General features: G+C 34.6%; 1 protein-coding gene across 8 annotated transcripts in view; it reads right to left on the bottom strand.

Annotated features, from left to right (window-relative positions):
- Positions 1 to 19,831, bottom strand: part of Nbeal1 (neurobeachin like 1) — a 188,116-nt gene that overhangs the window by 159,794 nt on the left and 8,491 nt on the right. For all 8 annotated transcript variants that reach the window (XM_058578199.1, XM_046462953.2, XM_046462954.2 and 5 more), the window contains exons 3-4: positions 6,668 to 6,759; positions 960 to 1,121 (exon numbers count right to left, since the gene is read on the bottom strand). In XM_058578199.1, the coding sequence (XP_058434182.1) occupies positions 960 to 1,121; positions 6,668 to 6,759 (254 nt within the window). The remainder of the gene's footprint in view (positions 1 to 959; positions 1,122 to 6,667; positions 6,760 to 19,831) is intronic.

Here is a 19,831-nt window from a genome sequence, read left to right as displayed (position 1 = left end):
AATGGCACATTATGCTCCTAACTTAACAGCTTTATAATTCTTATGTGCAGATTAGTGTGGAATTTTTGAAAAATCCGGATGTTTAAGCCCTTTTGAACCAGAAATTTCATAAGCAACATTCAAGCTTCATTTCTACTAAGCTTTCCAGTTGATACTTACAGTACACCAAAATTTAAGTACCACAAACCTAATCTATAAATCTGGAAAATAGGATAACCTGTAGGATAATTGTACTTTGCTGATAAACTGATAAAATGGAAGTTAAAAGATATTTTCACAGGCTGGGGCTGGGGCTCAGTGGTAGAGCACTCACATGGCACGTGTGAGGCACTGTGTTCAATTCTCAGCACCACATAAAAATAAAATAAAGGTATTGCGTCCACCTACAACTCAAAAAATACATATTTTAAAAAAGTACTTTGTGGGGCTGGGGTTGTGGCTCAGTGGCAGAGCACTTGCCTCACACATGTGAGGCAGTGGGTTCGATCCTCAGCATCACATTAAAGATGAATAAGCAAAATAAAGATATTGCATCCATCTATAACTAAAACATATTTTTTTAAAAAAAGTACTTTGTTAAAAAAGAAAGATATATTTTCACAAATACAATGCATAGTAATAAAAATGTGTATACATTGGCTCAGGGTGTGGTTCAGTGACAGAGCACTTGCCTAGCATGCATGAGGCCCTGGATTCAATCCCCAGCACCGGTGGGGAAACAAAAAAATAGTGTGTTTCATTAACAGCTGAGTCACAAAGAAAATACTGGTGTTATCATTTCTTTCTGAACTAAAAACTCCTGTCATTGTCTTTACTCTAAAGCAAACCTTTGAAATTCCTGAGTGTCTCTTTAAAGATCCAAACAAACAATAAATATTATTAGTAATAAATACATTATTATTTTGGTAATAATTACTTTAAAACAGATCATTGGTGTTTTTTGTTTTTGTACCACATACCTGCAAAGAATAATAAAGAATTTGACAAGTAAAAGTGATAAGGCTTGTTGTTGCTCCTCTAACCCATCTGCCATTTTCTGAACACATTGTAGCAGCTGGATCCTCAGAACCTGCAGAATATTGTCAGGAAGCAGAGATATTCCTGGAGGCACATCATCTACCCTACAATATAAGGGGTACAAAACAAAAGGAGGGTTGAAAGAAAGGAAGAAAATTCTAGCACTGAAATGAACTCCATTTTCATTCATCCTAAAGAATTTTTTAAATCCTTTCCAGATACTATATGCTTTCTTGTCCTAAAGAACAACCAAATGACTCACAACTACAAGATTATTAGAGTAGAATGATTAGTCTTATTTCAGGGGAGATAGACTCTATTTTCAATCATTCTTATTTTAAAGAAAATATTTAGAATATAAATTAATCAGCTTTCTACTTAGAAATATTATGCATATGTATACTATTTATTTTGGGGTTTCTTGTCAGTGTTATTTTGGGGGGCACTGGAGATTGAATCTAGGGGTGCTTTACCACTGAGCTACATCCCTGGTTCTTTTCTTTCTTTTTCATTCATTCATTCATTTATTTTTAAATTTTATTTTATTTTACTTTATTATTTTTGCTACCAGGGATTGAACCTAGGAATGCTTAACTGCTGAGCCACATCCCCAGCCCTCCTTTTTATTTTTTTTAAATTTTGAGACAGGGTCTCGCTTAGTTGTCGAGGCTGACCTCAAACTTGTGATCACCTCCTCTCTCAGCCTCCTGAGTCACTGGGAGTATAGGCTGGTACCACCATGCCCAGTTTGTATGTATACTATTTCTAAAAGAAACAATAACCAGTGAACAAAAATGAAGTACTTATTCATTTAATATTTGTCATCTGTTTTACTGAACACTAATGACATTATTATAGACTCATCAAGCCATGTGATCAGAGAAAATATTTTAAAAAGATAAATGAACATCACAAGCATAAGCTTCATTTTTTAATGTCATATAAAAATATTCTGTTACAAATTACTTCTGTGTAAGAAGTCTATGTAATTCTTTAAAGGCAAAATTTAACACAAGATGTGAGTGGCTTCTCTGGTGTGTGTCTCACAATAAAAACATATACCTAGATTCAAAGTCTAAAGGCCTGGACACTAAATTCCACCTCTGTAACGTGGAGTTGGTCATATGATCTCTGAATTTCCCGAATTATAAAATTTTAATATCTTCTTGCCCTATTTTACTGAATTCTGAAACCAGAAAGTCAATATGCATTTTTGCTGTGAAATATGTTAAGAATTATTAAAATCTAATATATTTTAAACATACTATCACTAAAGCCTAAGAATCTTTTCATAAGCTACTGTATACTAATTTCTCCACCTCTATTAAGAAGAATAGAGGTGGAGAAATTATTTATTACTCAATAAAGTAAAGAACTATGATTAAGGGAGGGGGGATAGTAGAGGATAGGAAAGGTAGCAGAACACGACAGTCACTAGTATGGCAATATGTAAATCAATGGATGTGTAATTGATGTGATTCTGCAATCTGTATATGGGCTAAAAATGGGAGTTCATAACCCACTTGAAGCAAAGTGTGAAAGATGATATATCAAGAACTATGTAATGTTTTGAACAACCAACAATAAAAAAAAATTAAAAATTAAAAAAAAAACAAACTATGATTAAATGACAATTGTAATTTGTAACAGTTTTTTTTATAGATAATGTTTAATATGAAGTATTACTAGTAATTTACACTGAGTAAAAGGCTATTTGATCTACTGTTGACGGAAAAATCTGAAGGACATCACCACCAGGAGTCACACAAATACATAAATAAATACAATATAATACATAATTTACACATTTATGATTTATATAACATATAAATAGATATATAATATCATCTTTCTGAATCACCCCACAACATAAATTAACAAAGTGATTTTATAAAATGAACAACTAATTTTAACTAAATTATACAGAAAGTAAAACCACAAAGCTCATTACAAAGATGCCCAAATTCTATAAACATGTTATAAAAATATCACATTTCATTTTAGTTTAGAAACTACCTCACTTGTAGCTTTGGATTCTTTCACTCTCATATGCTGAAGAGTTAAAAGGAGGTACTTAGTAAAAACAGTAACTTCAAAATAATAAACAAATATTTAAATGCAATTTTAAATACTACTTAAATCATTTGTCTCCTTTTTCTAAAAACATGTCAACAACAAAGAAAACATTAGATTTTTTCTAATATTCCATAATAGCATTAAAAAGTATTTCCTTGTCCTAGGTCACCCCAGTCTTTATCTGCATATTCTTTAAATAAATAACTAGACAGTCAAGAATAATCGGCTTTGAGGGCTGGAGATGTAGCTCAGTAATGTTAGAGCACTTGCCATATGCACAGGCCCCCATACCATGCACATATAAAATAGAATAATTAGGGCTGGAGGTGTGGATCAGTGGTAAATTACTTGCCTAGCATGCATAAGGCTTTGGGCTCAACCCCTAGCAAAACACACACACAGACACACAATAATTAACTTACAGGAAAGAGAAATATATGGATTTTTTAAAAATTAGCTTTAATTATAAAATTAGTACTGGGTTAGAACATGACTTACAAAGTTGAAATTTTTGTTTGCACTCCTAATATGATGAGCATTTAAGAACCTGGAAGCATTTTCCTACCTTTAGAAATTCTATGCTCTGAAAATTTGTTCTCTGTGTGTGGCTACTGAATACCTACTATAAACAGTTGCAAATGATTCTGTCTAACATTTCAAGAAGACTGCCTTGCCAGGCGCAGTGGCGCATGCCTGTAATCCCAGCGGCTTGGGAGGTGAAGGCAGGAGGATCATGAGTTCAAAGCCAGCCTCAGCAATTTTGTGAGGTGCTAAGCAACTCAGTGAGACCCTGTCATAGGGCTGGGGATGTGGCTCAGTGATCAAGTGCCCCTGAGTTCAATCCCTGGTACCAAAAAAAAAAAAAAAAAAGACTGCCTTAAAGTTTTTTCAAAGCTTTATGTAATAATGGTAAAGGCATTCCCTACGTTACATTATAAATTTTCTAACTCAAAAATTCTATAGTCAGTTTCCTTTAAATGAGTTTTATTCTATTTTATTTTATTAATTTATTTTATTTTATTAAATGAGTTTCCTACCTTTAAGATGACTTTATTTTATTCAATGTCTTACATAGTCTACACTTGAAATTTTGAATGTTTTGTATCAATAAACTCTAAATTTGGGCTGGAGATATAGCTCAGTGACAGAGCACTTGCCTAGCATGTACAAGGTTCGATCCTTAGCACCGCATAAAAAACTAGACAAATAAAGACATGCTGTCCATCTATAACTATTAAAAAAAAGCTTTTTTTAAAAAGCCTCTAAATTCATCATTCAGCTTTTTCACACAAATATAAGACACAATTTCAAATAAACCAATCACATTATAAATAGAGCAATGCTCTTAGCATTCCATATCTTTAATTAAACACAATGGCAATATAAGTATACATCATGCTTTTGGAAATGATCTGCCAATAAATAAGCAAATAAATAAATAAATAAAGACATGTTATGAATAAGTAGCAGCCTACTTTAGAAACTTGAAAAGCCTCATTCCAAAATTCCAAATATTCAAAAGCCCAAATCCTACCTAACTGTATAAAAACCTATGTCCATGATTTAAAGTGAGCTGAAAATTATTAAAATAAAAGTACTACTCTTTTTTACTTTCTTTTTTTCAGTTCTAGGGCTAAGCCCAGGGCCTTGCACACGCTAGACAAGGGCTCTACCACTGAGCTATATTCCCGGTCCTTAAAAACAAAAGTACTTATAAGCACGAACAATAAGAATATTCTTTTATTGGTAGAAAAACTGCATAACCTTATTTTGAAGACACCTCAAGATTTAATATTTTTCAGCCTTTATAAACCTATCACACATAATATTCTAATGCAAACAAAATCATGCAGTGGATGAATTTATAAATAATAAATTGTGAATTTTTATAAATAATAAATGATTAGTCCTTTCTTTGCATAATCTTAATTTTCTTGAGTTCATGTCTTGGTGCCAAGCTCTAAGGTTTCTTCTCTGTATTATCATAATTACCTCTTTCCTTCAAGTCTCAACCCTCACCAAATCAACCTCTATAATATGCCACCAAAGTGACTTTTGAAAACAAAGTTGATTGTGGTATTCTCACATAGAAAAGTTTTTAATCGCATTCTTATTATTCATAACAACAATAAAATCAAATACATCAGTATTGCACGCATGGTATTTCATGATTTGGCCCCTAGGGCTAGGGCTACAGCTGGCGGGTAGAGTACTTACTAGCATACACAAGGCTCTGGGTTTGATTCCCAGCACTATAGAGAGAGGAAGGAAGGAAAGGAAGGAAGGGAGGGAAGGAAGGGAGGGAAGGAAGGGAGGGAAGGGAGAGAAGGAAGAGAGGGAAGGAAGGAAGGAAGGAAAGGAGGGAAGGAAGGAAGGAAGGGAGGGAAGGAAGAAAGGGAAAGAAGGAAGGGAAGGAGGAAGGGAAGAAAGGAATGGAAGGAAGGGAAGAAGAAAAGGGGGGTAAGAAAGAAGAGAAGGGAGGGAGGGAAGAAGGAAGGAAGGGAGGGAGGGAGAGAAGGAGGGAGGGCGGAATTATGAGATTTGGCTCCCATTTCATTCTACAGACTCCTCCTGGCCACCAAAAAGTGAGCTGCCCTGCCCTTTAGCCATGATGTACTGTCTCACCTTGGGCCCAGGACAGTGGACTCAGCTGTCAATGGACTGAGACCTCTGAAACTATGAGTTCCAAATATATTTTCCCTCTTCTAAGTTGTTCCTGTCAGGTAATTTGGTCACAGTGATGCAAGACTAAAACAAAGTGAGGCTATAGCTCAGAGGCAGAGTGCTTGCCTAGCATGTGTGAGGCACTGGGTTTGATCCTTAGCACCACATAAAAATAAGCATAAAATAAAGGCACTCTATTCATCTACAATTACAAAAAAAAAAAAAACAATTTAAGAATGCTGAATTTATAGTCAGAAGCTCCAGTGTCCCCCAAGACTAGTGACTGATATCTAAAATGAGGGCAGTTTTATGAGGTCTTGGCCCTTAATTTGTGAGAGATCTGGTGCTAATATTGGATAGAGTGTTTGAAATTAAGAGAACTGTGGGACACCTAGTGGGTAGTATCTCACCAAAGCAGAGAAGAGGCTTCTTAGAAGCCAGGTCTAATATCAAGAAAGACTGCTGTGATCAATTAGGGATATCTGATGAGAGCAAGATAACAGGATATCAAGAGTGTTAATTGAGTATAATATGTCACCGGTGAAATTTTTGTGTTAAAACAGAAACAATGGGGGCTGGGGTTGTAGTTCAGTGGTAGAGTGCTTGCCTTGCATGTGTGAAGCACGGGGTTCAATTCTCAGCACCACATAAAAATAAATAAACAAAATAAAGGTATTGTGTCCATCTACAACTAAAAAATATATATATTTAAAAAAAAAAAACAGAAATGATGGGCTGGGGTTGTAGCTCAGTGGTAGAGCACTTCCTGGCATGTGTGAGGCATTGAGTTCAATCCTCAGCACCATACAAAAATAAATAAAAATAAAGGTATTGTGTCCATCTACACCCAAACATACACACACCAAAAAAGAACAGGAACTAAAGATAAGAAATTAGTGTTTCTACATACCTGGTAGGCAGTTTTTCAAAGTCAACATCTAAGAATTGTTCATAGCTAGAAACAAAGTTATCCAACCACATCTTCAGGTAATCTGGATCTTTCTGAAATAAGAAAATCAGAATATTAGGTATACTTTTCAGGAAACGTAATGCTTTCACACCCATTAAGTAGATATCTAAAGAAGCAATAATATGAAATCTCTAAGTAGTATTCAGGCAGAGCTATGTGCTATTTTAAAATGTATATTAAGTATAATGATCCCTCAAATTGCTTCCCATGTCAAAGATCTCAAGTATTAAAAATGTCTACCACTAAGTTACATTTCTGGCCCTTCAAGTTACTCTTTCTTTATGAAGTACTGGGGATCGAACCCAGGGTGCTCAACCACTGAGCTACATCCTCAGCAGCCCTTTTTATTTTGAGACAGGGTCTCACTAAGTGGTTGAGGCTAGCCTCAAACTTGCAATCCTTCTGCTTTAGCCTCCCAAATTGCTGGGATTACAGGTATGTGCTACTGTGCCCAGTTTCAAATCATTCTTTAAATGACACATTCTATTTGTGGCAAAAATTCTCACTGTCCTTTACCTTGCCCTATTATTTCCCAATTTCATGGTCCTTTATCATACTCTACAATTCTTATTTATTAGTTTACTGTTTGTCACTTCCCCTAGGATGTAGGTTTAATACTCACAGAGAATATTTATCTTTTTGCTTGCTAGTGGGTACCACATGCCTAAAACAGTGCCTGGTACAAAGCACTCAATTAGTATTTGTCTAATGAATTAAAGGGAAGTGTAAAATGCATAAATAAAATCAAACTGAAAACCTGGAGTGGTGGTACATCTCTGTAATCCCAGCTACTTAGGAGCCGAGACAAGAGGATATCAAGTTCAAGCCCAGCTCAGGAACTTTGAAATACCTTATTCTCTAAATAAAAAATCAAAAGGGCTGGGGATGTAGCTTAGTAGTACAGCATCCCCAGTGTCAGGTTAAAAAAAAATTAAATTTTAAAACAATTCTAAAAATTCAAAAAATAAAAATAAATAAAATAGGATGGGAATGTAGCTCAGTAGTAAGTGTTCCTGGGTTCAATCCCTAGTACCACAAAAAGTAAATAAAATAAAATTTGAAATGGAACATTAATCTAAACATAAAAACTGAAATTAAAACTTTTCAGAAAAAAAAATATGATACCTTTGCCTCTGGAGATAAAAAAAGATTTCTTAGCTAAGACACAAGAATCATGAACCAAAAAAGAAAATTAGTGTTAACTAAAATTAGGGGCTGGAGGTGTAGCTCAGAGATAGTGTGCTCAACCCCCAGCACCAAAACAAATGAATGAATGAATAAATAAACAAATAAATAAATAAGTAAGTAAAAACTACTACTCAGCAGAAGACACCATTAATAAAATGGGAAGCTGGGTTTGGGATGTACCTCAGTGGTAGAAGGTTTGTCTAACATGCATGAGGTCTTGGGTTCAATCTTCGGCACCACACAAACAAACAGAAAATGGAAAGACAAGCCATATGCTTGCTCAAAATACTCTCAAAAGAATTTAAACAATATATGACAACCTCCTAAAAAATAAATTTTAAAAGGACAAACCACTCAATTTTTAAAATGGGCACTTCACAAAAGAAGAAACAAATGGCCAAAGAGCAAACAAAATAGTGCTCAATATCATTAGTTATCTAGAGGAAAAACAAAATTAAAATCAAACGGGAGGGTTGGGGTTGTGTGTGAGACACTGGGTTTGATCCTCAGCACCACATAAAAAATAAAATAATAAAGGTTCAAAAAATACCAAATGGGAGGGGCTCTGGGATTGTGTCTCAGTGGTAGAGTGCTTGCTTAGCAGGTGTGAGACACAGGGTTTGATCTTCAACACCACATTAAAAAAAAATCTATAAAAAAATCAAATGGGATATCACTGCATACACACCCACTAAAATGGCAAAAGTTAAAAAAAAAGTGACAAAAATAAATAAATAAAAAGACTGACAATATCATATGTTAGTGAAGATGTGGAGTGACTTTTTAAATTTCAGATATTACTGGTGGGAGTATAAAATGGTTTAGTTACTTGAAAAACAGTTGGACAATGTCCATCAACTACTCAGTCATTACTCTTCCCTAAAAGTAAAAAGTCATGGGCTGGGGTTGTGGCTCAGCTGTAGAGCTCTTGCCTAGCATGTGCAAGGCACTGGGTTAGATACTTAGCACGACATAAAAATAAATAAATAAAATAAAGATATTGTGTCTGACTACAACTTAAAAATATATATATACATTTAAAAATAAATAAAATAAAAAGTCACAAGAACACTATACAAAAATGCTTATACAAGCTTGATTTTTAACATTCCAAAGCTGCGAACAAAAATTCTATCAACAAGTTAATAGACAAATTGTGGTATATTAATAGAGTGGAATACCATTCAGGAATAAAAATGATTAAAGTGGTTACCCAAATATTTGTATGTATCAAAATTCATCACCTTTGACACTTTACATATATTCATTTTTAAAAATTTTTTAGTTATAGACAGACACAATAATTTTATTGTATTTATTTATTTTTACATGGTGCTGAGGATCAAACACAGTGCCTCACACATGAAAGGCAAGTACTCAACCACTGAGCCACAACCCCAGTCCTAAATATATGCATTTTATGACTTGAAGTGACCTCTCAATAAAACTGAGTGGAAAAAAATATGACACCTCAGAAATTTTTCTTTTAATTTTTTTTTTAGTTGTAGTTGGACACAATACCTTTATTTTATTTATTTATTTTTATATGGTGCTGAGGATTGAACCAGCACCAGAATGTTCCCAGAATGTCCCAGAATATGCAGGGACTGCTGACCTTTTGTGTATCTGTTTTTGTCTATTAATATACTGTTCCAAAATCAGCTTATAAATTACCACTATCTACATCATCACCTAGATATCAGAAGATGGAAATATTTCAGACAAAAAACAATCTCCTGTGACAAATTTTTTCAAGTTTTTTTTTAGTTGTTGATAGACCTTTATTTATTTATATGCGGTGTTGAGAATCAAACCCAGTTCCTCACACATGCCTGGCAAGTGCACTACATGCGAGCCACAGCCCCAGCCCCTTTTCAAAAGTCTTATTATCTGCTTTTTACATTTCCAACTTTAATGTCGTTCATCTATTAATTTATTCACTTATCCATCCCAGAAGAACTCCAGAAATACAAGTATCTGGAGTTTTCCTGACCCCCATCTTTCCTAAAAAGCAGAGGATTACTTCTTGGTAAAAGTTAAACACAAAACAGTCCCACAACAATAAAAAATTAACACAATTCTCTTCATATTTTATTGAGGAACTCTACAGTATCTGGTTCAAATTCTAAAGGTCAGGGCTACTGAGTATTTGACAAGCACAGAGTTCTCCTGAGGATCTGAGAAAATATAAGGAAAGAAATAGTACTGTTTTATTTTCTAAGATGAAAAGCACTTAAAAATGTTAAAACATCTGCCATGTACAAAGTGGTATAGCAGGCATTTTTGCAATATGTCATTTTATTTACTCCTTAAAACTATCCAGAAAAGGTTTACATTCTCCCCATTTTACATGTTACAAAAGGGCCAGTCTAAGGATATATATCTTAGCCAAAATCATACAGCTAACAATTAGCAGTGCTGGAATTAAAATGCAGCATACATGAACCCAATAAGTGCTCTTTCCATTGCACTACACTGTCTTTGAACTGTGTATAAATAAAATGGAGATTTAGTAGGCAAAAATGATAAAAGTGGAATTTAGAATCAGTAAATTCAAGGTACAGAAAAAAAACCAGCCAGCTTCAAAAAACAAACAAAAAAAAAACAGCCAGCTTCAATATAACCTTAAAAAAAGTCCTAAAGGCCACAAAAAAGAAAGATCTCCACTTATTAATTAAATCTCAAATTTAGTTACTTGCATGATTAAGATGAGTTTGGTACACTGAAACACCACAGTATGGACTTTTTCTCCCCATCTATATAATCTTTAGGAATATAACACATAAATATGTTAAGTAGTACAGGAATGCTGGCGCCAATTCAGTTTTACCTGGACTTTAACCCCTGATATTACCTTCATGAACAAGTCACCCTATGTTTTCACATTAATTTCTTCTTCTATAAACATAATGGGCTGGGGGTGTAGCCCAGTAGAAGCGCAGTTGCCTAGCATGCACAAGGTCCTGGGTTCAATTCCCAGCACAGCAAAAAAGTACACAATGATATTACCTATTTTACAGGATTGGTTTTGAAAATTAAATAACCTGATACCTGTAACAGGGCTTACAACAATGCCTAGCATACAAGTATATTCTCAATAAGTGTAAATTAATATTATCTTCATAACCAATTTTGGATCAAAATTAGAACTTCTACAAATGGAAATGTTTTATGTCATACATATTTTACTATTTCAAGATCCCCCATTCTAGCTGACTTAAGTGTTATTGTTTTCCTCTTAAATCTCTTTGCCTTTACTATTTGTGTGACTATGGGAAGGTTCCCTACCTAACTTCTTTGAACTATTCTTCACCTAAAAATGAAGATAATATTTCTTACCTCACAGAGTTGTTGAGAGTACTAAATAAAATAATACACATAAAGTATTGAGCAGTACCTGGCACTTAAGCATTCAAAACATATTGGCTACCAAAATCAATACTACAATATAGACTCTGCCATCAAGTTTTTAGTCATTATGAATAATTTCTCCAAAAATAAAAATTTCTTTATATGAACATGACTAATAGAAAGATTTGCAGAGGGAAGACTTTTTTTTTTTTTAGTCTAAGTTGCAGAAATTGACCTTAAACTTGGATCCTCCTGCCTCAGCCTCCAGAGCAGCTGGTATTACAGGTATGTGCCACAAGGCCCAGCTACTAAAAGATAGTTACATTCAATCCCGCTTCCAGATTCTTAATTAAGAATATATCCAAATGCAGACTGTACTTGTGCTATTCATCCTAAGAATATAATGGTAAGTAATTCAAATTAAATCTATTCCTTAATACTCACCACTTCTGATACATAGGTATTCCCTAAAACAAGTGAACACACAATAAATTAGAGAATTTTCACATAAAAATATTAATTTCCTTCACTCTTTGGTTTATTTTGGTTTATTTTGTTGTTTTACCTTCTTAAATGGATGAGATACTAATTATCTACTCCTGTATAACATATTACCCTAAAATTTAGCAGCTTAAAATGACAGACATATATTATTTCACTGTTTCTTAAGGGGAAGGAATTCTAAGGCAGCTCAATTGAGGGGCGACTCAGCTTTTTTCAATGCCTTGTAATAACTATGTCAATTCACAATGTAGTAATATCAAAGCTCGACTGGATTGGAGGAATCACTTAAAAGCTTCATGTTTTCACTAGCAAGAAGCATTAGCTCTTCATAAGAGGGGTCTCTCTCCATTAGCCTACTCACAACGGAGCAGCTGAATTTCCCCAGAGTAAATGAAAAAAAAAAAAAATGAGAGGGGAAACAATAGTGTCTTTTATAACCTAATTTCAGAAATAACATAGTGAAAGTTGCCAAATGCTCTTGATCACAAAGATCAACACGGGTACAATGCAGGAAGGAACTATACTACACAAGGCTGTAAATAACAAGACGTAGGGATTTTAGAAGCTGGCTACCACAAATGACTAGTTTTTTTCATTTCCAACATTTAAAGTCATAAACATTCCTAAACAGTAGCTACCCTTCTGTCAAGTTCTAAAATGTACTTTCATCACTGAATTTAAAAAATCTTATTTTCTACTATTCTTCAGTCAGGCTTATTTTTAAAGTATATTTCTCACCTCCAGGATTTTTGTCTTTTTAAACTTCTTGCTATCAATTTCTTAACTACATTCTGGCCAAAAAGCATACTCTATTATTTTAGTAGTTTGAAATCTGTTGAAACTTCTTTTAAGGTTTATTATATCCTCATTGTTTGTAAATATCTGTGTGTTGAAAGGAATGTATATTGGGCGTTAAGTCTACATAAATACATCATAATTAAACCTTTACCTTTACTTTTTCTGTTCTATCAATTACTGAAAATTACTGAGAAAGGTTTGGTTTTAACTATTATTATTATTTTTTTTTTTTTTTTTTGGACTGAGGACTGAATCCAATGGCACTTTACCACTGAGCTACATCCCCAACATGTTTTATTTTATTATTTTGAGACAGTGTCTCGCTAAGCTGCCCAGACTGGTCCTTGAACTTGCGATCCTCCTGATTCAGCCTCCCAAGTCATAGCATTACAGGCATGAGGCATTACCCGGCTTTACACTTAAAAAAAAAAAAAAAATTAGCCTTACAAATTAGAATAATTTTTTAAATTATTTTTAAAATTAGCCTTTAAAATTAAAATACATTTTACAATTCCCCTTAGAGATATAATGTATGTGTCATGGTCTATCCATGTGAAAACCAGGTAACAGGTATTCATGCATTATCAATCCATACATCATGGATAAAACTATCAAACTGCAATTTAGGCTACCAGCATTTTTCAGTGTTCCATTAAATAATGAAATACTTTATAATAAATGTTGTCTTCTATAAAACACAAAAATCTGTTCAAGTTTGATTTTAATTCTTTAATCAAAGTTCTCATACTAATTTTATAATCTATATATTCCAATACCAACATATTCAGTCTTTCCCGTTTTCCTGATCTGTTTCTGTTGTCTCCTGTTGATTCTTATACAAGGCAGTTTTCCTTGAAGTTCCCAAGTGGAAATAAGAGAGTGAAGTGGGTTGACTTGTAGTTCACCTTTATACCAAAGGAATAAGCCTTGAGATTATAAAGAAAAATCTACATTTCTCACGCTGGGTAGCTTCTTGGCTTTGATCTGGCCACTCCTAAAGCCAGGAAAATAAAAGCTCAAATTCAACAGGCAAAAAATAATTTCCATTTACTGATGTTCCTGCTTTCACTAAGATTTTGCTTTCTAATGCTTTCCTCTCCTGCCAGTTTTTCACAGCCTTTAAAATAATTCATTTTATCAAGAAATCTCAGTAATTTCAGAATAAAGATTAGTTCAAACATAGCATACTTTATTACTAGAAATAAAAATATATACTAAGACACTTTTTTTTTTTATACTTTTTGGTCACGTCTTTTGCTTGCCTCAATACCTTTTGTGACTATTAAGCTACTATACATTCTTTAAAACCTTGATCAAGACTCAGGAGCATCTCAAGTTCAAGGCCAGCCTCAACAACTTAGTGAGGCCATAAGTAACATAGTTAGATCCTAACTCAAAACAAAATTATTCTTTAAAACAGGATAGGGAGGGCTGAGGTTGTGGCTCAGCAACAGAGTGCTCGCCAAGCATATGCAAGTCCGTGGGTTCAATCCTCAGCACCACATAAAAATAAATAAGTAAAAAAAAGGTATTGTGTCCAACTACAACTAAAAAAATAAATATTAAAAAAAAAGTTTGGGACGTATCTCAGCGGTAAAGCACCCCTGAGTTCAATTCTCAGTACCATAAATAAATAAATAAATACCCTCCCTTGATCAATGCCACCTCTTCCACCGAGCCATCCCTGATGACTTATGACTTCTCTATCCTGCTTGCCTTTGTTTTCCTATATCTGGACTTACAACCTAAGTGGAAAACTAATTCTATTTAGAAAAGCATATTCTCAGGTGAAATACGTGAATTCATAGTCAATTAGATGAAAGCAAATATGTTAACAAAAAGAAAGCATATCATATCCAGGAAAAGCCAGGAAGCAATTTTAACATATATAAAGGAAAGAATATTAGAAGCAGGCTTAGAATATACCAATACCTAGTAAGAATGATTTCAAATTTTACTTTTTATTTGTTTGTTTGTTTTTGGTTCTGGTGATACTGGGGATTGAACCCAGGGTGCTTAACCCCTGAGCCACAACCATTTTTTTTTTTTTTTTAAAGAGAGAGAGAGAGAGAGAATTTTAATATTTATTTTTTTTTTAGTTTTTGGTAGACACAACATCTTTGTTTGTATGTGGTGCTGAGGATCGAACCCGGGCCGCACGCATGCCAGGCGAGCGCGCTACCGCTTGAGCCACATCCCCAGCCACAACCATTTTAAGACATGGTCTAATTAAGTTGCTGAAGGCCTCACTAAGTTGGTGAGACTGGCTTTGAACTTGCAATTCTCCAGTCTCAGCCTCCCAGGTTGCTGAGATTACAGGTATATGCTACCAAGCCTGGCTACTTTAAATATTTCATAAACCTTAAATAATTATCCCTTCAGGATGGAAATGGAGATCATGTGAAAAATAAGCCAGACTAAAAAATCAAAGGTTGAATGTTTTCTCTCATATGTGGAAGCTAGAGCAAAAATAGGGAAAAGTGGGGAAGTGGTCAGATATCAAAAAGATATACAGAAGATCATGGAGTAAAAAAAGGAGATTGAGAGGGAGGGAAAAGGACAGGAAAGGGGAGGAAATACAGAATGAATTTAAAGAAATCATGTTATGAGCATATATAAATATACAGGGAATTTCACCTGTATGTATAAATTACTAACCAAAAATAATAAAAGACCAAAACAGACATCAAAACCAGTGATACAGAATAAAAAACAGTGACAAACCCACATGCAGTTATCTCATACTAGACAAAGGTGCCATAAACATACACTGGAGAAAAGATAGGCTCTTTGACAAATGGTACTAGGAAAAAAGAAAATCCATATGTAATAAAATGAAATTAAACCCCTAACTCTCAATCTGCACAAAACTCAACTCAAAGTGGATCAAGAATGTAGGCATTAGACCAGAGACCCTGTGCCTACTAGAAGAAAAGGTAGGCCCAAATTTCCATCCTGTTGGCTTAAGAACTAAATTCCTCAACAAGACTCCTAAAGTGCAAGAAGTAAAATCAAGAATCAACAAATAGGATTGTATCAAACTAAAGCTTCTTCACAGCAAAGGAAACAATCAAGAACATGAAGAGATGAGACTGGGGCTCAATGGTAGCGCACTTGCCTGGCATGTGTGAGGCACTGGGTTCGATTCTCAGCACCACATATAAATAAATAAAATAAAAGTCTATCCACAACTAAAAGAATATTTTTTAAAAAATGAAGAGAGAGCCTACAGAATGGGAGAAAATTTTTGCCACCCATACCTCAGAGCATTAATCTCCAGGATATATAAAGAATTCAAAAACTTAACACCAAAAAGATAAATAAATAATTCCATCAACAAACAGGCAAAGAAACTGAACAGGCACTTCAAAGAATAAGAAATATGATCAGTCAGCAAATATATGAAAAAATGTTCAACATCACTAGCCATTACAGAAATGCAAATTAAAACTACACTGAGATTTCACCAGAATGGCAATTATTAAGAATACAAGTTGGGGCTGGGGATGTGGCTCAAGCGGTAGCGCGCTCACCTGGCTTGCGTGCAGCCCGGCGATCCTCAGCACCACATACAAACAAAGATGCTGTGTCCGCCGAAAACTAAAAACTAAATATTAAAAAAAAATTCTCTCTTTCTCTCTCTCTTTAAAAAAAAAAAAAGAATACAAGTAACAATAAATGTTGGCGAAGATGCAGGGGAAAGGTACACTTAGTCCCATTGCTGGTGGGACTGCAAATTGGTGCAACCACTCTGGAAAGCAGCATGGAGATTCCTCAGAAAACTTGAAATGGAACCATCATTTGACCCAGTTATCTCATTCCTCAGTTTATACCCAAAGGACTTAAAATAAGCATACTATAGTGACACAGCCACATCAATGTTCATAGGAGCTCAATTTACAATAGCTAAGCTAGGAACCAACCTAAGTACCCTTCAAAAAATGAATGGATAAAGAAAATGTAGTACATAAGCACAATGGAATATTACTCAAACACAAAGAATGAAATTCTGGCATTTGCCAGTAAATGGATGGCACTAAGGCTATCATGCTAAGTGAAATAAATGAATCCCAAAAAACCAAGACTGAATGTTCTCTCATATGGGTGGATGCTGACTCACAATGGCAAGGGCAGAGTGAAGGTACAGGGGATTGGACAGGTGGGAATAGGAAAGACAGCAGAATGAATCAAACGTAACTTTACTATATTCACATACAAATACACAACTAGTGTAACTCCACATCAAGTACAACCACAAGAATAGGAAGTTATGTTCCATGTAGTTTAATGTCAAAATGCATTCTACTGTCATGTGTAATTAAAAAGAACAAATAAATTCAAAAAAAAATAAAAGATTGAGAGGAAAATCAGTAGAGCGGAGGAAGGAGAATAAGGGGAGGGGAGAGGGGAATGGATGGGGACAGGGATTGAAATCAAATTCCATGTCAAAACGAACTGAAATCGTATAATTATAATGCTTTAATAAAAAAACCTTTAAAAATTTATACACACAGAATCATATTTATGCCCTATTTATATATAGCAAAAGGAAAATGATAAGAAAAGAACCTCCAAGAGAAAAGAGCCAAGAACAATAGAGAAGAATGGCCTAGGCAGTTATTTCCAAGGAACAGAACTGAGTTAAATCACGGAACTAAGGGTAGAGGAAGCAGGCAATATTTGCAGTTTTCACAACAGTTATAAACTATGTCTTATAAGCCTTTCACTCTTCCTTTTTGAAGAACTGCTGCAGTCCGGCTGCAGCAAAATAAGGGGGGGGGGGGACAACTTGTGTAGACTGATACAGCAGGAGTAGGAGCCGTTTATTGTAGGACAATAGAGGTATTTATACATTCCACACAGCTTATCTTAATTAGCATAAACTAGATACATCAGTCAACCAATAAGGAATCTCCACACTTAATGGCTTGCTGGCTGGCGTTACTTCACAAACCACTCCCTCTGGCATTTTGCCAGGCGCCATCCTGACTTGTTTACAGACTCTAACAAAGAACTTTTGTTTTGTTTTGTTTTTTGGTACCAGGAATTGAACCAGGGGAACTTTACCCATGAGCCACATCCCCAGCCCTTCTTGTTTTTTATTTTGAAAAAGAGTCTAAGTTGCTGAGGCTGGCTTTGAACTTGCGATCCTTCTGCCTCAGCCTCATAAACTGCTGGGATTACAGGCATGTGCCACTGCATCCACCTAAAGAGTCTACATTGAAGCATTCCTATCTCAGTTTCACAAGTATACATTGGGTTTGAAGGGGATATCAATAGTATCTTCAGAATGCAAAGTGTTTAGTATCAAGAAAATAACAATTGGATGTGATATATATCTTAAGATTCTGTGTTTCAAGACTGATAGCATTACTGAATAAGAGTCTTTTAAGTTCTTAAGATAAAAATAAAGTTCATTTTACATATGGCAGGGATATGAACAATTGTAATCAAGAAAGCAGACTGTGGGCTAGGCAAGATGGCACATGCCTGTAATCCCAGGGACTCGGGAAACTGAGGCAGGAGGACTGCAACTTCAAAGCTAACCTCAGCAAAAGCAAGGCACTAAGCAACTCAATGGGACCCTGTCTCTAAATAAAATATAAAATAAGGCTGGGGATATGACTCAGTGGTCAAGTGCCCCTGAGTTCAATCCCCAGTACCAAAAAAAAAAAAAATAAGAAAGAAAGCAGGGGCTGGGGATGTGGATCAAGTAATAGCGTGCTCACCTGGCATGCGTGAGGTGCTGGGTTCGATCCTCAGCACCACATAAAAATAGAATAAAGATGTTGTGTCCACCGAAAACTAAAATAAATATTTAAAAAATTTTTTCTCTCACTCTCACTCTCTCAAAAAAAAAAAAAAAAAAGAAGAAGAAGAAGAAAGAAAAAAAGAAAGCAGAATGTGGTATATTGGATACTTGTTCCATTTTTATTTGGGGGGGGGGGAGAGATGGGAGTACCAGAGATTGAACTCAGGTTTTGTATTTTATTTAAAGACAGTGTCTCATTGAGTTGCATAGCACCTCACTTTTGCTGGCTTTGAACTACGATCCTCCTGCCTCAGCCTCCCAAACTTCTAGGATTACAGGGGGTCCGCCACCACACCTGGCTACCAGTCATTTTTTATTCTCTTTCCATTCAAACTCCTTACAAACACTTCTTCCTCTATCATCTTTTTTTAAAAACAGAAAAAAAATATATATGATATTTACTACATGCCTAAGACATGAGAGTTTTAGACTCATTCTCTACCCTCTTAAATGATAATGTTCTCTAGGACTTCCTTTTACCTTACTTTCTTCTTACACACAAATAACTGCCAATATGGCAACTCTCAAATCTTTATTTCCAGCACAGACTTCCTTTTTAAACTCCAAACCCATATGTGGAGTATTTCTACCCACATAAATTCTTACCTGAAAGCTTTGTGGTCTTGTACTAGCTAACTTTGTGAATGGAATGTCCAAATATCAGTTTCAAAAAAAACTTGGAAATTATTTAGACTCTTCTACATTTACAAATTATGCTAGAGGTACATAAATTAAATGCTACCAATTCTACCTTCTACCAGAGAAATTTGGATTATGATAATCAAAAGAAAAGAAAAAAAAATTCTTGCATCTTAACAATTTTTAGAGTAGTAGTAAAATGCTCAAGTCAAATCACAAAAGCAACATTTATTTCCTAAGGGCTATTCCCAGGTCTACTGATATAAAATATACTCTTTCTTGTTTTGACGTCCAAACAAACACATATTGGTATCCACTAAAGGCTTTTAATAATCATGTTGTTTTTTTTTTTTTTAAGTCAAAGAATATTTCCTTCCTTATAAGGTCATTAAGCCATAAAAAATCAAGAGCCATTGCAATACTTTGAACATGTCAGAGACTTAATATAGATTCAATTAAGCTTCAATTTTACGGGTAGATATGTATTGGTCCATCATACTAAGAGCTTTATGTAGAATTACAACCAACACTGTACTAATATAAATTATCAATTTTCTCATTAGAAGAGCATTCATTCCATTTTTTCCAAATATGTATAAGAAGAGGTATTTTCCTTTTTACCTGAATAAAATATCTCTAAATTCTATTTTGATTATAAAGAAAAACTTTTATTCTGAAAAGGAAGTTTATTCTGAGCTCACTGCAAAACTATCTATTTCAGTCATATTCCAGATTTAGAAGGACAAAGGCCAACAGCAGGAAATGGAGCATCACCAAGGTCCAAAACAAACTCAAATTATAGTGGGAAGAAA

Source organism: Marmota monax, unplaced genomic scaffold (assembly GCF_021218885.2).
Source record: "Marmota monax isolate L192 unplaced genomic scaffold, Marmota_monax_Labrador192_F-V1.1 WCK01_AAM20220418_F8-fsc00095, whole genome shotgun sequence".
NCBI classification, from domain to species: Eukaryota; Metazoa; Chordata; class Mammalia; order Rodentia; family Sciuridae; genus Marmota; species Marmota monax.
Note: the sequence above shows the minus strand (reverse complement) of the source record. Positions and strands in the feature narration are given on the sequence as shown.